This window comes from Marmota monax, unplaced genomic scaffold (genome assembly GCF_021218885.2).
Source record: "Marmota monax isolate L192 unplaced genomic scaffold, Marmota_monax_Labrador192_F-V1.1 WCK01_AAM20220418_F8-fsc00006, whole genome shotgun sequence".
NCBI lineage: Eukaryota > Metazoa > Chordata > Mammalia > Rodentia > Sciuridae > Marmota > Marmota monax.
Genome location: NW_026693712.1, coordinates 20,162,941 through 20,186,825, shown reverse-complemented (window position 1 = coordinate 20,186,825; position 23,885 = coordinate 20,162,941). Strand labels below are relative to the sequence as shown.

At 39.6% G+C, this 23,885-nt stretch overlaps 1 protein-coding gene and 1 non-coding gene across 2 annotated transcripts; both read right to left on the bottom strand.

The window, feature by feature from the left end:
- Positions 1-3,116: 3,116 nt before the first annotated feature.
- On the bottom strand, positions 3,117-17,313 carry Hspa9 (heat shock protein family A (Hsp70) member 9). Its single transcript, XM_046460262.2, has 17 exons — positions 17,130-17,313; positions 16,189-16,247; positions 15,871-15,958; positions 14,661-14,842; positions 13,587-13,711; positions 12,985-13,058; positions 12,794-12,900; positions 12,195-12,357; positions 11,433-11,525; positions 7,753-7,962; positions 6,460-6,687; positions 6,098-6,202; positions 5,441-5,558; positions 5,096-5,190; positions 4,493-4,585; positions 4,179-4,319; positions 3,117-3,893 (listed from the first exon to the last, which is right to left on the bottom strand). Exons 1-17 carry the CDS (start codon positions 17,208-17,210, stop codon positions 3,816-3,818), a joined length of 2,040 nt encoding a protein of 679 aa, XP_046316218.1. The 5' UTR covers positions 17,211-17,313; the 3' UTR covers positions 3,117-3,815.
- On the bottom strand, positions 6,306-6,377 carry LOC124103796 (small nucleolar RNA SNORD63). The gene has a single exon (XR_006855278.1). It is a non-coding gene; the product is annotated as a small nucleolar RNA SNORD63 (small nucleolar RNA).
- Positions 17,314-23,885: the final 6,572 nt, after the last annotated feature.

Sequence of the window (23,885 nt, the reverse complement as noted above, 5' to 3'; positions counted from 1 at the left end):
CAGTGGTAGAGTGGAAAAAAATAGTTTGAAAAGTATCTGTGGATTTGGTTATCTCTAAGGCACTTACAACTTCACTAAGTCCCAGCAAGATGCAGTGGCACACACCTGTAATCCCAGCAATTTGCGGGGGGCTATATCCTGGAAAATTAAAACCAAATACATGGCCCAAGGTTTTTCTGGATAGCACACAGAATGGGAATGACCAGAATAAATGGCAATCCTATCTCAGTCCACTTTGTGCTGCTATTACAATACTGACTGGGTAATATATTATGAATATATTGGTTCAATTCTGCAATGTGGAGAAATCCCAGAATCAAGAGCCACCTTGCTGATACCAAGTGTGGTGATGTAATCCTGGCTACTAGAGAGGTTGAAGCAGGAGTATTACAAGTTTGAGGCCAGCCTGGGCAATTTAGTGAAACCCTGTTCTAAATTTTTAAAAGTGCTCTGGGTTTAGCTCAGGTATATAGTGTTTTTCTATCATGAGGTCCTGGGTTCAATCCCCAGTGTCACCAAATGGGGGCGGGGGAAGCATTGCTGCATAATCCAAACAGAAGGGCAGCAGGCAAGAGAGGAAAAAAGACAGACCTTGTAGCCTCAGTCTCTCATAACTGGCATTTGTGCATTCATGAGCCATGCAGACTTCCCTTGTATGATCTTAAAAAAAAAAAAATGTATGCCATTTACCTCAGTTGATTTTTTTTTTTTAATTTCATACATTCTTGGGAAAATAATATGGCTGAGCAGGGTGGTGCAAACTTTTAATCCCAATGGCTCAGGAGGCTGAGGCAGAAAGATTGCAAGTTCACAGCCAGCCTCAGCAACTTAGTGAGTCCCTAAGAAATTTGGTGAGACCCTGTCTCAAGGAAAAATGCTGGAGATGTGGCTCAGGGGTTAAGGGCCCCCTGGGTTCAAACCTTGGTACTTAAAAAGAATGGCACACACCAATAATCCCAGCTAAAGTGTAACCTTAGCTATTTGGGAGGCTGAGAAAGGAGACTTGCAAGTTTGAGATGAGCCTTTTCATCTTGTTGGCCATGGTGACACATGCCTGTAGTTCCAACTACAGAGGCTGGGAAAGGATTACCTGGGCTCATAAAATTATAATAGCCTGGGCAATGTGGAAGACCCCAATTTAAAATGAACCCAAATTCACCTTTTATCTTGGCCTGGAGATGGAGAGAAGCATACATGAACGCAAAAATTTGATCCACAGCACATTATCAATTAAATTTGGTATAAGCTCCCCCCCCCCATTGTGAGTTTGGCAGACAAGGATGTAATTTATAAATCAATAACCAAAAGGCTTTAATTTCTAAAATGGAAATGTAAAGCCACTCTGAATTTTGGACAGTAGAGGTATTTTGAAATATTTTAGTGTTTATGTGCTAGGAATTATTCTGGGTGCAGATACATTGTCAATGAACAATTTTTGGTGTTAATGTAGCTTACATTTTAGGTGGGGAAAGGACAAATTGAATAGTAAAAAATGCTAAGAGGAGAGTAGGAATAGGAAATGACAAACTTGAGAAGGGGGGGCTATTTTTATATTTCTCTTTCTCAAAAAAAAAAAGTGATAGGTGAGTCAAATGGAAATGTTGAGACTGTTCCATCAAGGGATAAAAGCCAGAAGATAAAATTTGGGAGAAAGGAGTAAAGTGGTAATGAGGGGCCACATGATGTGAAGCCTGTAGGCCTTGGGAAGAGCTTAGAGAAGGGGAGTGCCATCTCACTGCTGTGAGAAAATACCAATGTACCAATATAGCAATGGTTTAAGTGGATAGACTGGTCAAAACTCAGGGTAATCCAAGGTAATTTACAATAAAAATAGTAGAGATGGTAATTCTTTACATACTTTGGTAAGATTTGATGACTGCAGGTTTTGGTTTGAGCAACTTTAATTATAAGCAAATTTCTTATAGTGAGCCTCAGACTATATAATATCCTATGAGTTTATATCTCTGGGAAATCCTAATGAAATTTTTTATGCTATTACAGCTTAGATTGAGAGAGAACTGAATTACAGTTCAATGTGTTTTATTTCTCCCACTGGGCACCTTAAGACAATAGCTATAGACATCTACTCAAGTACCCTTTCCAGTAGAACCCAGATTCTGTTCAGGGCATGCTTCAGTCTCAAGGGTAAACCTTGATTAAAACATGCTATTAATGATCAGTCAGGGTACTTGGAAATCTTAGAGAACAGTTTAGCTACCATACTGATCTGAACACAGCAGAGGTCAATCAGAAAAGCATCTTCCAACATAACAAACCATCTTTTATGACAGAATCATTGTAGGTCCCTATCAAGTGTTCATGTGGCTGAAAACCTGAGTATCAACTCACACAAATCCTAATAATTTTCACATGGGTGTTACGAAGTAGACAAGTGAATTTTCTAGTTATACAATGTAGAAATCACTCACTTCCTCCACAGTAGGGCATTGAACTGATTTCTTGTATTGACCTTAAAAATGGAAATTTCTGATAGGCATGGTGGTACATGCCTGTAATCACAAGACGCTGAGGCTCTTAGCAATTTAGTGAGACCCCTATCCAAAATACACCTCCCCCAACAGAACCCTACATTTCTAAATACCATTAAATTATAAAGGAGCTATGTTACATGGTATAAGTTTACTTAAGTATCCATGAAATTCAAAGAGAAGTATGTTCAGAGACATGGGAAATAATTCTACTTAATGAGACATTCGAACAATATCACTTAAGTCATTGGCATGTGACATCGAAATTTGGGACAAGCCAATACACTGAGGATGGGAAAGCACAAACAGATCAAGAATCTGGGTTCCTTATTTTTGAAATCACTCAAAATACATCTTATGACTACTATATATCAGTTTCTTCAAGTAAGCCAGGCTTGGTTGTATACATTTCTAAGCTGACAGCAACCTGAATAAAAAGACCTGGTTTTTGTAATAGACATCTAAAATTTGCCTGTGACTTTTTATACCAATCCTTCTGAATCTTTGGATTTGTTCGTCTCTTTACCCAGTGCTAGAAAATCCCGTTTTCTTCCTTGGAAAATATGGAAAGTGTGACATGTCATAGTCCTGAAGCTAAACTGCAGCTCACACCATAAAAACAAGAAATCAAGATATTTTTCATATTTATTTTTTTAAAAATCCAGAATGGATCAGAAAGAACAATCTCAAGGATGTAGGTAGGTGCCAGATGGGCCAGAGGGTAGCTAGAAAAGTATGCCTTAGGAACATTAGGGATTTAAGAACTACCTTATTTTAAGCTACCTAACATAAATAGCTTAGTTTTCCACTGACCAGCTTCCTCTGTCCCACCTACTACAACCTTAGCACAGCTAGCTCTCTTGTGCTTCAAGGCCTCAGCCGAAGGACCCCGAGTACACATCGGCTATTACAGCAGTGCTCTTGACCAACTAGGATCTTCATCCTCATTATGGTCTCATTCCAGGTTATTATGGTACATCTCCTTTATTGTGTTTGATATAGTTTCACACCTTGAAAATATTGCCACTTTAGCACAAACCAACAGGAAGTCTTTATAATGATTAGTAAATCGTCTACCCCTAACCCTTTCACATGCAGCTGAAAATTAACAGGCCAGGGAGAGAACATTGTGAACTTTGTACTGCATAGAATTATTGCCCATTAAATGTTCATCAGCTAATGGTCACTAAATTTACATATCAAGGAAATTATATATTGAATACTGCAAAAATACAGTAAAGACTGAAGGTTGCCCATTTCTGCTCAGGAAGTGCCTTCACTCCTAAGCTTCATATAGAATGTGGTCTTTTTGGCTCCAATGTACTATTACTGTTTCTCCTCCTTTTGATCTTCCTTTTGTTCCCCAGTGCCAGAACTTCCAGAGCCTTCTCTCTCAGATGCCATCTGTTAAGAAAACATTTGATACCCATTCAGAATATTAAGCTAATACTTCAACACCAAAACAAAGGAGTCTCATCCCGTGCACTCCTGTTCCATCCCCTACACTAGTGCTTTCCCGATTCCTTTGACACTATCATCATTCCCTAAATAGAATCAAGATGGCAGGAGATGTTTTAAAATCCTATTCTCAATTCCATAAATGACATGGAGAGAAGAACACCAGTAACAGTAATTTAAAAAAGTTACAAGAAAAGTAATCAGGATCAAAATACCCGTCAGCCCTTGTACCTTTTTGTATGCCATTTCAAAGAGCTTTAATGATGCCTGCTGAAGGGAGGATGCTGCCTGCCTGATGTTTTCTCCCGTTTCACTGTCTTTTCGAGCCAGGAGCTCCCTCATTTTGGATATCTCTTCTTTAAGTTTGTTGCACTTAAAAAAAGACAAAAATTTTCATTTTCTCAGGTCTTCTGTCCCATTATGTGTTGCAGTAATATTCAGAACACTTAAAAAACTGATTACTTATATCATGATACACAGAAAAACAAACTTCACTCAGTGGTGATAATTCCCCCAATCTCTTCAATTGTTTGAGAACAGTTTACCTCATCAGCAGGTAATTGGTCCTTGAATTCTTCCATCTTGGTTTCTGTGTCATGAATGATTCCTTCAGCCATGTTAACTGCTTCAACTCGTTCCTTAGAGAAATGAAAAGTTTAATACAAATGTTTTTCCAATCAAAACTCTGAGAGAGGTTTGAGCTAGACTCTTTTCATAAGACTTCTGATAGAAGACTAAGAAAAAACATTTCAAGCAAGGGTGTTGTCATGCATACCTATATCCCAGCTACTCAGGTAGCTAAGTGGGACATTATTTGAGCCCAAGAGTTTGGGACCATAAAAAGACCCTATATGAAAGCAAAAGAGATCTGAGTAATAAGCAAAGGTGAAGATAGTGGTAAAAGAATTCAGCCAAATGTTCAACTCTACTTCCATGTGTCAGCTTTACTAAAATTAAGAAGCCAAGAAGATGGGCTGGGGTTGTAGCTCAGTGGTGGAATACTTGCCTAGCATTTGTGAGGTACTGGGTTTGATCCTCAACATCAAATAAAATTGAAATGAATAAAGGTACTGTGCCCATCTACCAACATTAAAAAAAAAAAAAAAAAAAAAAAAAAAAAAAAAACCAAGACAAACAAAAGCAATTACCTTCTTTCGCCGGTCTTCTTCAGCATACTTCTCTGCATTTTTAACCATATTTTCAATATCATCTTTACTTAATCCACCAGAGGACTGGATTACAACTGTAAGAAAAAACATCTATTAGCTCTTTGGTAAAATTACATACCCGTTCTTCCTCTGGCCAAGGTCAACTGGTTTACTTTTTCCTACTTAAAATTCACCAGGGGGCTCACTGCTTACCTATTTGCCCCCATTCCCTGAAAAACATTATACTTGTAAAGAAGACTCATTCTGCCCTCAGGACAGAGAAGAAAACAGGATCTAATTCCCAACAGAGGTCCCTCATCTTACACTTAACTGATAAGGACTTACTCTGCTGCTCACGTCCAGTGCCCTTGTCTTTTGCAGAAACATGTACGATCCCATTGGCATCAATATCAAAGGTAACTTCAATCTGAGGGACTCCACGAGGGGCAGGGGGAATTCCAATCTAAAGTAAGCAATACTCAGAGTAAGATCCTTTAACAGGAGGTCCAGTGCTCCTATTGTCACAACTATATGATCATTAGGTAAACAAATTATTTGCTTCCTGGAAGGAACAAGTGATACCTTCACACAGTGCACAAAACCATGAGTTTATAAAAGTGAGGGTGGTAGCTTCATTGCTGCTTGAAATCAACAGGGCTTTATATTTGTGAAGTTTAGTTAGATTTACAGTGAATAACTATAATGGCTATATTTATCTGGGGACATGGTGAATGATAGGAAACCTCTCCACTGTAGTTCATATCATTAAGAACAACAAGCAATACTGATCGAAAGCCAGTAACATCATCAAATGACTCTTACATGATTAGAAGAAACATTTTATAAAGTACTTGATGAAATTTCTAAGGCTCTGATAAACACCAAAGGCATGGATTGCAGAATTCATCCTATGTATGTCAGCAGTTTATAGGATCTGGAGTACTATCTAACTTTAGAATGAAGCAATTGGAGAACACAATTTTCAGATTTTTCAATACCTACCAAAGTAAACTGTCCAAGAAGTTTGTTGTCTCCAGCCATCTCTCTCTCACCTTGACACACTTTAATTTCCACTTGAGTCTGTCCATCAGCAGCAGTAGAAAACACCTGGGGAACAGTGCATCACAGGTTGACAATCTAATTAAAACACTCTCCTTATAGATATAGCATTAGCACAGAAGGTGTTAAAGACAAAAACCAGATGTTATTATGTGCTCAGTCATAGGATGTCATCACATACTTTTTCCTTCAGAATGATGTGTTGACAAAAACATCATTGCACAAATGCAGCAATAGCTGCAGTTTTTCAGAAATATAGAGAGATAATACTTCTGTGATGAGGCAAAGAGAAGGAGAGCTCTTACCTGACTCTTCTTGGTTGGAATAGTGGTGTTTCTATTAATAAGTTTGGTAAAGACACCTCCCAGAGTCTCAATGCCCAGAGACAAAGGCGTGACATCCAGGAGCAGTACATCTGTGACATCACCAGCCAATACACCTCCTTGAATGGCAGCTCCAATGGCCACAGCTTCATCAGGATTAACAGCTTTACTTGGGGCTCGGCCAAAAAGATCTTGCACAGTTTGCTGAACCTGAGCATTAAGAAGAAAAATGCCAGCCAATATTTAGGGTAATTGTCCGATAAGAGTGAGACAGAAAACTTAAGATGGAGAACTCAAGTGGACAACACAATATTCTCCAATTAAAACACAAACTTAATTTGGTAGGTAATGAAAACCTGAATATCGTGTTCTCCAATTAAGCCAATCAGATCTAAAGACAGAATTCTACTAAAATTATTTCATAGTTGAATTCTTGTTAATGCATTCTTTAACCAGAGTTTCTCACTCACTGCCCTTTTATATTTGATATCCTTTATTACTAAATATCCCTAATATTTATTATCTCGTTTCCTGCACATTAATGAAATCATTTTAAACAGATGGTGTTAAGGCAAGGGGACTTAAAATTTTGTCATCCAAGTCCTATTAACTGAAGACCAAATAATGGAAGCAACATAATAAAACTGTTGCTAACATGGGGCACATTCTTCGGTTTATTAGGACTAATCAGTACAACTAGAATAGGACCATGAATAAGTTGTTAAAATTCAGGACTCCTCTTGTCCCAGAACCCCCCACCATTAATTTTGTGCTCTTTTCCTGAGCCCAAATACTTCAACAGAAAAACTAAGAAAATACCAAAGATCACTAATTCAGAACCCAGAATAATTCTAATTCAGACTATCAAACACTAGGCACTAAACTGTAAAGACATATATCCTGCCAGGTATGGTGGTGCATGCCTTAATCTCAGAGGCTTGGGAGACTGAGCCAGGAGGATCACTAGTTCAAAGTCAGCCTCAGAACTCAGGGAGACTTTGTCTCTAAATAAAATATAAAAAAGTGAATGTGTTTCAGTGGTTAAGCACCCCTGGGTTCAATCCCTAGTACCAAATAAATAAATACGAGATGGGGATAAAACTTCAGTGATAACAGCAACTCCATGGGACAGTTCTCAAAGACATTCTGCTTCCCTTTAACTAAAAAAGCCAAAAAGTCTCTAGTGAGGACACAATCACATCCCTCTTAAGTCACCCTGGCAGTTTACATGCTGGCCCCCCTTTTCTCCAAGCCAAGAATTCCATGGGTTCACACCTTGGGCATTCTAGTCATACCACCAACAAGAATCACTTCTCCTATGTCACTTTTGCTGACTTCTGCATCCTGCATAGCTTTTTGACATGGAGCAATGGTCCTCTTGATTAAATCAGTGACAATCCCTTCAAATTGAGCCCGGGTCAGCTTCATATTCAAATGCTTGGGTCCAGAAGCATCCATTGTAAGATACGGCAAATTGATGTCAGTCTGCAAACAAAATTAGTTTAAATTGCATGTTAGAAAGTTTATTGTTTTATGTAGAAGCTAGAGTTAAAATATAGGAAATGGGGAGGAAATGATAGGATGGCTAAGGGAAAGCAATGCAGAATGAACTCTTAGAAAACAGCCAGGTGCAGTGGCTTGGGAGGCCAAGGCAAGAGGATTGCAAATTCAGATCAGCCTCAGCAACTTATCAAGGCTCTAAGCAAGACCCTTTCAAAATAAAAAATGGGCTAGGGGTGTTGCTCAGTGGTTAAGTACCCCTGGTTCAATCCCTGGTAATCCCCCAAAATCACATTATGTGCATATATGAACACATGACAGGGAACCTCACCTTTATGTGTACGTAGAAAAAAACCAATCAAATATAAATTAATAAAAATGAGCAAAGGGAAGTCAAAACTACAAAGGAGAATGTGAGAGGAGGAGGATGGGAAGGGAAAGGGTGGGGAATCATGAACTGAAATAGAACTCCATGCATTTGAGTTTGTTGGGATGAGCCCTACTACTATCTATATCTATAAAGCTTTAATTTAAAAAATAGACCAATTGCAGTTAAGTTTAATACTCAGTAAGGGGACACAAAACTTGAAATGCCATAAAAGGGGGTCAAACCCACTTTAATTGATTAACCAAAGGCAGTAACTACAACTTATCTTTCTAGACACAAACATTTCAAAATCCTTCTTAATAAGGTCTATATATATATTGACAACTAAGAATGGAGTGGACAAGGAAATCCCCATTCAGAAGAAAGAATTGTTCTGCCACTTAACATTTAAAACCACACTACTGTTTTAGGTTTTTTTTTTTTTTTTTGCCCCCTCTTTGTAATACTAGACAGTGAACCTAGAGACACTGTCACTGAACTACATTGCCCACAGCCCTTTTTAAAATTTTTAGACAAGTTGCCCAGGCTGGCCTCAAAATTGCAATCCTCCTGGCCTCAGCCTCCCAAGTAGCTATGATTATGGATACGTGCCACTGTGCCTGGCACACATTTTTTTAAACCAAGTTTTAAAAATATTCTTTGTACATATGCCTTAAGTTTGCACTCAAATAACCTGAGCTTTATACATTCCAGAAAGTTTATATATGTTAATAAAGCTGCAGAAATACACTTATTAGAGAGATTACAAGAATTGACTTATACTGCCATTACATTAATGCGGAGCAGTGAGTAGTCCCATTGTGTAACATCCAGTATTTTATAAATCCCAAATGAAACATGGGATCTTATAATGTGTTACTAAGAATTTTCTAGGGCTGGGGATATTGCTCAGTTGGTAGAGTCCTTGCCTCACATGCACAAGGCCCTGAGTTCAATTCCCAGCCCCCGCCCCCCACAGTTTTCTGAAGTGTCCCAGAATGGACCCTCAAGAACAAAATTCCTACAAGGTGTGGTGGTGCATGCCTGTAATCCCAGTGGTTCGGAAGGCCGAGGCAGGAGTTAGCCAGCCTCAATCTCAGCCAACGTGAGGCATAAAACATAAAATAGGGCTGGGAGGTGGCTCAGTGGTTAAGTGTCCCTGAGTTCAATCCCTGGTACCAAAAAAACAACAAACAAAAAAAAAACAACAACAAAAAAACCAAAACACTGTTGATCTTCTAAGAAGTCACTGGGATTGTAGGCATGCACCTCCATACCCAACAATAATACTTTTATTACTGAAACCAATTCTAACAGCAAAAGTACTAGTATTATCCAAGAGATTAAGATAAATAATTCATGCAAGATCATGCATTTAATTGATAAAATAAGGAACCCCAGCAGTTTGCCTGGAGAACCATCACTCTTTTGCTTTTCTCAGTGCATGATCAAGCACAGGGCCTTGTGCATGCCAGCAAGTGATGGAGCACTTAGCAACAACACCCCCAGCCCCTAAAACCATCACACAAAACTTCTATTTTATATCATTTCTGGTTTGACATTTACTAATATATAATATCAACTATCAATGGGATAGTCACATTAAAACCAGTCTCTTCGAGCACTCTGCCCTTCAAAGTGTCCTGGGAAGCATTAGCTGGCAGTTTAGTGACAAATACTTTAACCCTATCTCTAACCACCACATTGTGAAGTTCTGCCATACTACCTGAAGCAGAAATGAAACAACATTTAGAATGACTGTACACAACTTTGTTACTCCATACAAACCACTTAAAAAATCCAGATTTAGGCCAAGTGTGGTGGTATATGCCTCTAATCCCAGTAGCTCAGGAAGCTGAGGCAGGAGGATTTTGAGTTTAAAGTCAGCTTCAGCAACTCAGAGAGGCCCTTAGCAACTCAGTGAGACCCTGTTGCTAAATAAGAGAAAAAAGGGCTGGGGATGTGGCTCAGTGGTTAAGCGCTCCTAGATTCACTACCCAGTAGAGGGGAAAAAAAATCCAGATCTGGGGGGCTACAGATTACCTTGGTGGTAGAACATGTATGTGCCTTGGGTTCAATCGCCAGAGAATCCAGGTTAATGAGCAACAATCACTTTATCAACAGGATAGTATCATAAATAACTTTTCCCTATGGATGATCAACTAGTCACTGCTCTGCTTTTCCTGATGTCACCGAAGAACTCAGAAATAGATTACAGGACTTCCACCTTGGTGGGTCTGAACCCAGATCCAACATGAGAGTAAAGGCAAAATTAAGTTTCACCTCTCAAAACTAAAGCCAAATGTGCTGACATCTTAAACAGATGCTGAGCAAATTTGATGCTCAGAGGGAAAAACACAGGTGCATATGCCTCAGACTTGAACCAGGTTTCTTTCACAGCATTTTCTAGTCTGATAATCCGAATTATTAAATGAGAGGCAATTAGACTCTTAAAAGATTCACAAGGACATGTACTCAATTTTAAGTGAAAAGAGCAGTTTTTTCAGGCTAGTGATTCTAATTCTGCACATTGCTAGGCTAGCTTTTTAAATCAATGTATTAGGCTGAGAACCACTCAGTGGTAGAGCACCTGCCTTGGGTTCCACTGTGGCACACACAAAAAATCAATTTTGGGAGCGGAGAAAGGAAATCAAATTTGGGGCTTTGTACATGCTCGAGAAGTGCTCTACCACTGAGCTACATCCCCAGCCCTAAAATAATTTAAAGGTAAATAAATGTATGATCTGTCATTTGTACATACCACCTCTTATTTTGGTGGCTAAAAAATTTCAGCGCATCCAGATGAGGGGCTGAGGCTGTGGCTCAGTGGTTAACGCATTTGCCTGGCATGTGTGAGGCACTGGGTTCAAATCTCAGCACCACGTATAAATAAATAAAGGTCTATCAAAAACTAAACTAAAATAAAAACCTAGATGACTGCACTGCTCCTTTGTTCATGGCAAAGGTTTTACGAACCAAAAAACTGTAACGAGATTACACTTCCATTGGGACAAACAGAATATACTATTCAAACAAATTCAAGTTAAGTACAACCATAAACACTGCTAGGATTTTTCCCACATCTTACCTGAACAGATGAGGAGAGTTCACATTTAGCCTTCTCAGCAGCTTCTCGAACCCTCTGAAGTGCCATATTGTCTTTGGTCAAATCAACCCCTGTCTACAAAGTGATGATATGATATTACCATTAGTGAGGTGATAAATACTACTGAAGTTGCAGTAACAATGCAAAACACCATGAAATGCAGCCGTATCTTCATAAGCTAACATAAATTACTTTTCATTAATCGTAAAAATCTGTGGGGAAGAAAACTTAATTCTTAAACGGTTATCTATCTGCCTGGAGTCTGGAGACTGAAATGAATGATTTTCAGCTCTTTCTGGCTCTAGAACTCCTAATTCAAAGAAGGAATCCCTTAATGCCTTTTCAAATACTATATAGTGATTGACATTATTCCCATTCTAAAGCTACAATAACCAGAATAGTTCATTGCCCATCAAAGTGAAACACAATTATTTCAGTAGTTGTTAAGAGCAAAAAGTTGTAGAAAAAAGCCAAGAGCAGCCTGGTGTGATAGTAAACGACCATAATCCCAGCTGCTCAGGAGGCTGAGACGGGAGGATTGAGAGTTCAAAGCCAGCCTGAACAACAGAGATATGCAAAGCAACTTAGTGAGACCCTATCTCTAAACAAACAAAAAAAAGTGAGGCATGGGTTCGATCCTCAGCACCACATAAATAAAATAAAGGTACTATGTCAAGAGTATTCTGAACAAAGAAATTCTCAAATTCCCCAAGTTCACACTTATTAACCACAATGGTAACCAACCTCTCTCTTGAACTCCTTCACAATGTGTCGTAACAAGGCCTGGTCAAAGTCTTCACCACCAAGGAAAGTGTCCCCATTGGTAGATTTCACCTCAAACACGCCTTTCTGTATTTCCAGGATAGAAATGTCAAAAGTGCCACCACCTAAATCATACACAGCAATGCTAGAAAGAAAAAGAAAGCCTTATGGTACAGAACTTATCCCAAGGACTGAATTTCAACAACCAAAGGAAGTTAAACTTAGCTATTAAAGTATAATCATGATACATGCCTAAGTGACATTTGAGCACACATTAACACAAGGCCCTGATTTAAAAAAACCATGGAAAATGCAGAGAGAAAATGAACTCGATTTTTAGTATCAGTTAAGACAGCACTCAACCCGGTTTTGGAGAAATAATTGTCAACATGAATATCAAGAGAAAAATAAATGACCAAGGCCCCAAAGTAAATAATGGAATGATCTTAAATAACTTGAAGGAAAAGCAAGCATATTATTACTCTAAATACAAACAAAGCTCAATGAGGATTCAGAATGAATCTCATGGCTACATGACCTTAGTTTCATGCATCCAGGCTGGACTGTATTTACAAACTTACATTTTGTCTTCAGATTTGTCTAAACCATAGGCCAGAGCAGCAGCTGTGGGTTCATTAATCACTCGAAGCACATTCAGTCCAGATATCTGGCCAGCATCCTTAGTGGCCTAGAGAAAACAAAGATAAAAGCATTTTCCCCTACCTTGTGTCCCAGGCAACATTTTGTAAAGAAGAAAGCTAACTGATCTCACCTGCCTCTGTGAGTCATTGAAATAAGCAGGGACTGTGATTACAGCATTTTTTGCTGTGTGACCCAAGTAATTTTCTGGAAAAGAATCAGAATAAATTTAATCATGGTATTATGCCACAAAACACAAGCAACAGAATTATTAACATAGCCTTGCAACCTGTGTCATCCTTTTAAGGCCAAAGACAACAGGTCACTGTTTTAGCAAGTAATTAACATGAGACAGACCTTTTAAGAAATACTCCAAAATTAAAGACACTGGCTGAAAACTCAAAAAAATCTCACCTCTAGTATGTTAGTGAAGGTTCACCAAGTCACAATGACCTTTAGACTTAAAACAGCCACTAGTTTTTAAAATGCAAAAGTTATAAGCTTAATAGGGGCAAAAGCTTACGGCATTTCAATTCAATGCTAAACTCTCCAACACAAAAGCAGCAAGCCCACATAGTATCAGGAAAATGTGAAATTAGGGAGGTTGATATAGTGAATAATAAGAGTTTTGCCTTTCCTAGGTTTTCTGTACAAAGGGCATGACTCAGCTACAGAACAGTAGGGTAATCTCAGGTAAGTCAAAATATTCAAACTTTTCCAGATGTGAACACTCACCTGCAGTTTCTTTCATCTTCATCAACACAAATGCTCCAATTTGACTTGGAGAATACAGTTTTCCATGAGCCTCAACCCAAGCATCACCATTGGAGGCACGGACAATTTTGAAGGGAACATTTTTACTGAAAGCCACATAGAAATTATATGAGATAACTACCATAACAAAGTTATGTCACAAATGTCCACTATCCACCCCACAAGAGACTCATGAACAAAGGATAATTTCATAACATCATTTAATGAAAATCTTTAGAAAATAATAAAAATGTGTACATGAATGCTTAAGGTAGCATTCATTCAGATGCCAAAAGTGAAAATAACCCAAATGTCCATCAAATGACAAATGGTTAAACAAATGTATATATCTATACAGAATATTATTTAGTCATGAAAAGAAATGAAGATTGATATAAGCCACGAGATAAGGATGAACCTTAAATTACCCTAACTGGGAAAAAAACAGTCACAAAACCCAATGATTACTATAGAACTGACACTCCAATTAAAGTTCAACAAACCAATTAAAAAAAAAAAAAATTGGGGCGAAGGTTGTGACTCAGTGGTAAAGCACTTGCCTAGCAAGCATGAGGCATTGGGTTCGTTCCCCAGCACATTAAAACAAACAAAACAAAAAAATAAAATATAGGTACTGTGAATATCTACTAAAAATATTTTTTAAAAAATTATACAAAAACGGGTAACTCTACATGTCTGGTATTTTTAACCCGAAATAAAAGCAAACTCAAGTGTCCCCCCCCATTGCCCTGCATCTGTATATATTTGATCAATACACGATAGAACCTATGCCATTAACTTATTCTGCCATTGATTCACAAAGTTCAGGAATATCTCATAAACCTTCACATGCACGATCAAAACAGCAAATACTGAATCAAGAAGGCAAAAATGAAGTTTCTGTTGTAAGAAAGGATGAACCCCTACTTCAGAGGCATGGATTCCTCTCTTGACTCCCAACATGTAATCCACTAAAGAAAGATGTTTTGAGGATCTTAAAGTGCTAAGAGTGTTCTGTGTGGCCCTTGCAAATAACTGTTTTTTGCTATTACTCACATGTCTTTCTGTACTTCAGGGTCATCGTATCGCCGGCCAATGAGACGCTTGGTGGCATAGAATGTATTGTTTGGGTTGGTGACAGCCTGTCGCTTCGCTGGCATCCCAACAAGCCGTTCACCATCTGCTGTAAAGGCAACAACGGAAGGGGTGGTTCTGGCACCTTCAGCATTCTCCAGCACCTAAAGTCCCCAAAATAAGAATTAAGATTCTAGTAACCACCAGCATCTTTTTTTTTTTTAAGTTGTAGATGGACACAATACCTTTATTTTAAAATTCATTTTTATGTGGTGCTGAGTATTGAACGCAGTGCCTCATACATACTTGGCATGTGCTCTACCACTGAGCTACAACTCCAGCCCACCAGAATATTAACAGCAACTATTTCACAAAAGTTTAAATACAGCATTAACTGGCATGCTTTACTACTGTGAATTCTAACTCAGTAAATACCAACTCTTGAAAGCATTTAACAGTTTGGTACCTTTAAACCTATAACTTGAAATAACTCACAACTAATAACAAAAAGTCGTAGAAAAACTATTCATCAGGTTTTTCAAACTCAGTGTTGAAAAAGATAACCTCTCCTTCGGCATAGAAAATTAAATCTTACATTTCTGTGATGGCTACAAATTTCAGGCATGTAAAATATATACCAAGAAGCACAAATATACACTAAAAAGGATTACTCATACTAAACAAATGGAGAAAGACTCCTCTACATAGTGTTTCAGACAAGGACATGAGGGAAACGCATTAAAGCCCATGTAGGAAGAGGCAAGACTGTAGAATCTCAGGTGCTCTAAATCTTGGTAACAACCCAGAGGGAATAAAAATGTTACATACAAAGAGTTAAGTAGGCTTCAGAGTAACAGCCTTTATCTAGAAAGCTCTTGCATGTGTGACTCCATTTGCTTCTAGCCTGCAACCTCTCATCTTGGTTCAATATATTTAAAAAACTGCTGCACTATTACACGGCAAGCCAGTCTGGCCTCTGTCCCAGGTGAATGTTTTTCAATCCCATAGGGAAGTGAAATTCATTCAATTATCAGCATCACAAAGATTCTCACCTCACAAATCTTAAGAAACCAAAAGCAGCTTTTAAAATGCAAACCAAACCTCAGAATTCCCATCTAAGCCCCAAAGCACATAATTCTGGAGTGGACACTAGCTATTTCTATGTGACCCAGAGCTTCTTTATCATGCTCACCTTTGCTTGTTTACCCTCCATAACTGCCACACAGGAGTTGGTAGTACCCAAATCAATACCAACAACTGCGCCCTTGATTGCTTCTGATCTGTAAGACATTTAAAACAATGTCATAGTTATTACCTTATTACTGGACTCCAAAACAACAGAAGGACTCCAAAACAACAGAAGGAAATACAAATATTTGTTATGGGAGCAAAATAGTGGTACACTACATTATAAATAAGCAGGTTGAAGTAGTGCTTCTCACTAGGTTATTAAAAAAGGAATAGACCGCTAATATGTGTCCTCTGTCAAAGGAAATTAAGTTATACTTACGCATAATCTCTCCTTGAAACAAACCTAAAAGCCTCATGACTAAGGCCATTCCAACCATCCTAAAAAATAAAAAACAGTTGCATCAGTCATCAACAACATAATTAAACTTAGGCTTGTTCTAATGATTTCTTTAAGAGTTTTATGCATCAGCCTGAATGTGTGTGTACTCCGATTCTAAGTAACTCAGAAGTTTGTGCTGACCTTGTCACGGTATTAATATTGTAGAGCCATTAAAAAAGGGGGAGGGGGGTTAGGCAGAAGCTTTCCATCTGGATAAAAGACGTTTTATTACTTTGTTAACATCTAACCTAGGACTACTTTCAAGCCTTCCATTAAACCCACGTCTCGGTGGATAGCTTCAATTCCCATTCACCAAAGATGTAACTTTCGTTTTAGATGAAGAGCAACCACAACCTTCTTTCTTGTCCTTACTTTTCTGAAGTACAAACGAGTACAATTTTCAGAAGGTGTTCCTAAACACGAAAACTGAAGCTGAAATTTGATTTTGGATTTCTTCAGGCATTTCTCTTCCTTTATTCACCACACCACCGGGGTCCTACACACACTACTCTGCACAAAGGAAGACCTATCCTTCGACTCAGGTGAAATTGAAACGTATACTAGCGGCTCCCTCCCAACAGGCTGCATCCCTCACCCAAGGCGAAACCTATCCAACCAGACACAGAACAGACTGTTAGGACCACCACCTCGTAATTCGTGGGATAAGAGACTAGATCACGAGTAGTGTGACTCAGCAGGACCCGAAGGGCAGAGGAAGAGGGCCCAGAACTAGGCCTTAAGCCGGCAACGCTAAATACTTAAGTCCGTTACCTTCTTTCCCTCGTGATTTTCCCTTGAAGAACCTAACCCTGAAGGGCGCGGCCTGCCCTACTGGGTCCTGAGACCGTGAGCCGTTTCGGGAAGGCCCGACAGTTTCTTACCTGGTGGCGAGCAGCCGTGGGGCCCCGGGAAGCTGCGGCGCCCACGAGGCGGGCTGCTGCGGCTCGGCTAGCGCTTATCATGACCGCTAGACCTAGGGAATAGGAAGAAGCAAAGAAGCGCTCGGCTGGACGGGAGTAGCGCGGCGCGGTGGTGGCAGCGATTCTGGAAACCTCCAACCACGTGGGGTGGTGGGGCGGAGATTGGGCACTGAGGCCCAGAGAGCCACTTTTCCACTGAGGCGTCGCCCGCGCCGCCTGACCAGAACCTACCCGACTGCCGCTTTCGGAACTAGGGCGTGCTCATAACGTGCTCCGAAGCATGACTGTTGAAAACACTTTGCCCTCCAGTTTTGGCCGCAGCTGCAGAGAGGATAGTGAAAAGCGAAGAGGTGGCGATGGATATTCAGGCAGCGCCTCAGACAGCCGCGGTCCTCAGCTTCAGGAAAGACTCAAGGTCACACGGGATAAATTGCGAACTGATTACAGACTCCTTGCGTCAGTTGCGTGGAGGGAGGAGCTTGTTGCGCCTACGCAGGTGGCATTGAGCTAAGGCTCGAGAACGCATGTGCACAGAGACTGGCGGAAAACGGAGTGGGAGATTAACAGTGTTTATTGGATGCCCCCGCGCTAGTGAGTTTGGCCTGAATACAGCTGAGAGCGAACCCGCGCGTGTGCACTGTGCGCGTGGACGTTTTCCCCGCTCCCTTCTTTGGCGGAGGGCGCCATCTTGTCCTGAGGCTTTGTTTTGTTTTTTGGTACTGAGGTTGGAACCCAGGTTGCAAAACCACTGACCTACATGCCCTGCTCTTTTTTGTGTTTTATTTTGAGACAGAGTCTCGCTAAGTTGCTTAGTGTTTCGCCAAATTGCTGAGGCTGGATTTGAACATCCTTTGGAGCCGCTGGGATTACAGGCGTGCGTTGTGCGCCCGACTGGGGGCTTTGTTAAGTGCCATGGTTTGTTCATAATTTGAAATACACCTAGGTATGGAGACCGTAGACAAAATTTTTGCTGTGTTTTACCTCGGGAGTCTCTGGTTTCCAGCTCTAAAGCAGCGTTTCGTTCAGAGTTTTGGGTCGCCCCAAAACTAATCATCGTGCAAACGATCAAGGAAAAAACTACTTGAGCTCAGGCTCTTCCCTTTTTGTTGTGCTGGCCGAAGGCCTCCTCTGTACCGTTTCAAACCTTGTGCTGGTTGTAAAATGTCAGTTACTCCTTTGTGACAAGTTTCACATTTTTTTTAAAAGGAATTAATTGATTCCACAAACTGTGTGTCAGGCATTTTTCTAGTTGGTGGGAATACAGTAAAAGCAAAACGTGTTCGTTGATGAGAGGACAGTGAGATTGAACTTGATTTTGGTGATGAAGCCATTTGTCTTTGAAGTCCTCTTTCAAAAGAGGAAAATGCTTAAAGCCCCTACTTCCTTAAGGTAAATAAGTACTGTATTATTAAGTGGTCATCACTGTGATGAATTGTGAAGGAAATGTGGAAAAATTGGGAAGGAAAGAAGATAACTGAAGAGTTTACATTCTGAGGGGAAGAAAGTGAAAAATAGAAAAGGTGCTGGGCTTCGTGGCTCACGCTTGTAATCCCAAAGGTTTGGGAGGCTGAGACAGGAGGATAGCTAGTTAAAAGCCAGCTTCAGCAACCCAGGAGCTAAGCAACTCAGTGAGACCCTGTCTCTAAATAAAATACAAAACAGGGCTGAGGAGGTAGCTTAGTGGTCGAGTACCCCTGGGTTCAATCCCCAGTACCCTCACCCCCCAAATAAAAAGTCAGATATAACGTTGGTCATAGATTATGCAGGTTCTAAGATTTTTTAAAAGCCTCCCACACCCTCTTTTCTAAGCATTAACTATTATTATCCTCACTAGTCTACTTAAAAACTCCCTTTCAAGATTCAGAGATAGGCTTTCCTAAGATCAAAGCTATAGGTTCATGAACCGTATTTGTAGAGATTTACATTTTAAAACAGAATGCTAATGAAGGGAAAAAATACTAAACAGTGAAGTAAAATAAAAACAACATTACATCTTTATGTTGTATATGACAGAGAGGGAGAGACTGTTCTCAATTCTCTGTGCAGTCAAGAGGCTAAGAATTTGCTTTTCTTTTTGTTCCATACACTTAAAAGCCTCAAAGTATTAATCAAAAGTATCCTGGAATCAAATTGTGTTTTCTAAAGGGTGTCTGAGACCACGATTGTGTGGGTATGACTTTCCTGTGGTTTCTCCAGGCGTCTTGCAAATATTCTCCATAACCACAAGGGGGATGTGGTAGTGCTAGATATTCAAAGCATGAACCTGAGAATGAGGGCTTTTAATATTTGCCAGTATAAAAGATAGGCTTCTGCACTGCCTTGCAAATTACCATAGCCTACAGCCTGAAGGCTGGAAGAAATGAATCTGATTCTAAGAAAACATAAGGGTTCAAATGAATAAGAGCAGACAGATCCTCAGCCAAGTAGTGTACATCACAGAACTCTAAATAGAGATTGGCATCTCACTGTTACTTTGGGAAATGGAAGGAAGTGGTGCATAATTTGCATGAGGGTAAATGTTTACTAAACAGAACAAGTGGCTGTCCAATACCTGTGCATAGTATAGTTTTTTGTTGTTGTTGTTGTTTTTAGTACAGGGGGTTGAACTCAGGGACACTTAACCACCAAGCTACATCCCCATCCCCAGCCTGATTTTTTAATTTTTTATTTTGAGACAGGGTCTCACTAAGTTGCTCAGGGCCTCATCAAGTTGCTTATACTGGCCTTGAACTTGCAATCCTCCTCCCTCAGCCTCCCCAGTCACTGGGATTACAGGTGTGCATCCCTGTGCCCAGCATATCATTCTTTTTAAAAAAATATTTATTTTTAAATTGTAGGTGGATACAATATCTTTATTCTATGTATTTATTTTTATGTGGTGCTGAGGATCAAACCCAGGGCCTTGCATATGCTAGGCGAGTGATCTACCGCTGAGCTACAACCCCAGCCCCATATCATACTTTTAATAATATTCTGGGGCTACAGCCATTAGTAGGAATTTTCTCTAGAATAGTAATTAATAGTAGCTGTTAAGTGTTTACTTAAGCTCCACAAACTGCTCTAGATTCATGTACATTTTATAGTGGAATGTCAAAACATGACCTAAGTAAATGTTGTTGTGTTCTCATTTTGCAAATGTAGAATTTGAAGCTTAAGATTGATTAAATATGTTACCTGGGGTCTTATGGCAATTGAATGGTAAAGTTAGAATCTGGGTCAGTCAGTCTGACTCCAGAATCTACACTGCCAACAACCACTGTTCTGCTGCCTCATAACCAAACAGGATCTGATGTTTCACCTCTACATTTACATTTACAAAATCTGAGTTTTGTAATACTGGCTTAATCCATTATTAACAGCAGTTACTCTGACAATGGAATAAAAAGTTAGAAATACTTTAAATTTTTTAAATGTAGTTTAAGGGGCTGCGGTTGTAGCTCAGTGATAGAGCTTGCCTAACATATGTGAGGCACCAGGTTCGATCCTTAGCACCATGTAAAAATAAATACATAAAATAAAGGTATTGTATCCATCTAAAACTAAAAAATATTTTTTTAAAAAATGTAGTTTAGGTTCCAAAACAACCTTAAGGAAAATTTGGGGCTAACCAAGTGTGATAGCTCATGCCTGTCTGAAAAATAAAGTAAAAAGACATGGGTATATAGCTCAGGGCCAGAGAGCCCCTGGGTTCAATCTGTAGGACCCCTACTCCTACACACATACATAAAAGAAAATTCCAGACTAGGGATATAGTTCAATGGTAGAGGGCCTACCTAGCCAGTACAAGGCCCTGGGTTTGATTCCCCAGTACTGTTCAAACAACAACAAAAAAAGGTTGGAAAAAAATTAATATAACTCATAGGATCAAATTTGTATTTTTAAAGCAAAGTCTCTAAATTGGTGTCTCGGGAGACATTTTATTCAGTCTCCTGAAAGATGAATGTCGTGTGATAATTTCCAACTTCCGAAAATAAAAATGAGGCATGTAGGGGCTGGGATTGTGGCTCAGTGGTAGAGTGCTTGCCTAGCATGTGTGAGGCATTGGATTCGATTCTCAGCACCGCATACAAATAAATAAATAATAAAAACATAAAGGTCCATCAACATTAAAAAATAAAATCTTTTCTCTTAAAATGATGATTTGTCACTTTTGTTCTTGAAATTTTTTATAGCTGCATCAGATTTTAGGAAATAGTTCCCACCTTTCTTCTTTGGCATCACTATCAGAATGCCTTATGCGATGTTGCTCCTCTCAAACAGAGCTTGCCCCAGTGAAACGTAGGAAGTGTTAGGGTGGGTGGGTGATGTCTCTGTCCCCAGGGTTGATGACAACTAGTAGGTTTCATTCTCTGTTGAATGTCTAATAATCCACCAACTTGCCTGCCTTCTGGTAGGAGAAGGAAAGAAATAGAATGACCGTGAAAGAAAAGTAGAGAAACAATAAATCAAAATAAGATGTCACTTTCATTATATAGGACATTTATATTCTAGTGATAATCAGTTACATTGAACAGGTAGAAAACAATCTTGGGAGCTGGGGATATAGCTCAGTTGGCAAAGTGCTTACCTCACATGTACAAGGTCCTGCATTCAATCCCTGGCAACACACACACACACACACACAGGCAGTCAATCTCATTCTGGATATGTATTCAGGTATAGGACAGACAAAGGACCTGAAGCCCCTACAGTAGGACTGACAAAACCAGAGATTTGGCTCTTTATGAAGATCCATTTAATGCTTAATTTTTAAGGATGTAGTGACCTTTTCTAAATTTTTTAGTGTTAAAAGCCAGAATCATTATTCATTCTTGTCCAGCATAGTATAGCAAAAAAGAAGTTTTAAAGTAGGAGTGAGCCAGAACTTGGGTTCTAGAGACACACACAAAGGACCTTAAGTGTCATTTAAAGACTGAAGAGAAACAATGAATTGCCCAGTGTCACACAAACAGTATTAGCTTCTGCTCTACCATCTCCTTTTTTTTTTTTTTTAATGCTTTTTAGAAATCACCCACATGATTTCACTCAATTAGTACAGTATCTTTTCAAATGTTTACAGATAACCTGGTTCATATATCTACTTCCTCACTCCTTAAGGCACATGATTAGTGAAATTATGTCAGCTGTTTTTCAATTTGCATGGATTACTTGCTTTATGTGAAGGGCTGTTGGACTAAACATTTATGTCCCCACAAAATTCATATGGTGAAACCTTACCAGCATAATATTGTTTGGAGGTGCATCCTTTGGAAGGTAATTAGGTCATGAGGATGGACCCACATAATGAATTAGTGGCCTTATAGAAAGAGTCATGAGAGAGATTTCCCTCTATCACGAGGAGCGCTCTCAAGAGAACCCAGCCATATCCTACTATTGAATGTCCACCTCTAAAACTGTAAGAAATAAATTTTTGTTGTTTAAGCCACCTGATCTATAATGTTTTGTTATAACCTGAGCTGATCAAGATAGTTTCTAAGCTTCCCCACCCCTGCTTCTCAACTATCAGTAGAGGAAATGCCTAGATTTCTACAGGTGACAAAGGTCTTAATGGAAAACTAACTACTTGGGGAAGTACAGGCATGGTCTCAATATTCACAGATCTAGAATTCTGAAAGAACAGAGAATGTCTTCTCCTCCTTGGTGGGACCAGCAAGACCTCTACTGGCTAGTTACCCATTTCCTCTAAGAAATGGGCTCCTGAGCTGGGTGTGGTAGTGCACACCTGTAATCCCAGCTACTAGGGAGGCTGAAGCAGAAAGATTGCAAATTTGAGGACAGCCTGGGCAATCAAGTGAGAGCCTGTCTTTAAGTAAATAGATAAAAAGTATGAGGGTATAGCTCCGTGAGTACAATCCCCAATACCAAGAAAAGAAATGGGCTCCTGGTATTCTATCAGTACTGACTCTGCACTTTTTGGATTTTTTCCTTTTGTTTTGTCGTGGTAGGGTTTAAACCCGGGGCTTTTTTTCATACTAGGCAAGTACTCTACTATGAAACTAGCCCCCACCAGTCCCAGCTCAGCTTCTTCATGTCTTCTCTAATTCTTCTGCAGTGGTCCCCAAACTTCAGTAGAAGTCAGAAGCTTATAAAGCATTGAGAGCCCTAGCACCTGACATTCAGACACTGATGGTATGAGGTGGATCAAAGAATCTGCATGTTTAACAAGTTCCACAGGAAGGAGGGAAGGGAAAATGAAGATACTGGGGAATGATATTGGCCAAATTATATTGTTATATCATGTACATGTATGAATATTTAGCAATGAATCCACCGTTATGTATAATTATAATGTGCTAATAAAAATATGGGGAAAAATTTCTCCAAAGGATTTTGATGGGAGTGGATATTAAAGTCCACACCTTATTTAGAAACATCTCAAGCACTGTGATATCTTCTTTCCTCTAAACTTTTTCATTACATATCCCTAGTAGAAGAATACATGTGGAGCTAGGCATGTTGCTTAGTGATAGGGCACATGCTTAGTATGTGCATAAGCCCTGGATTCCATCCCTAGCACCAGACACACACACACACACACACACACATACACACACAAATGCTGAGAGCCATAGCCAAAGAATCTCACCCCTCCACTGGTGCATAGGCCTATCTACAAGTATGGCTACAAGTATGTCAGTGATGGGTATGATCCAATTGCAGTGGTACCAACCTAAGACAGGAGGCTGACGCCTAGAGGTCAGCTCATCCGATGACGGG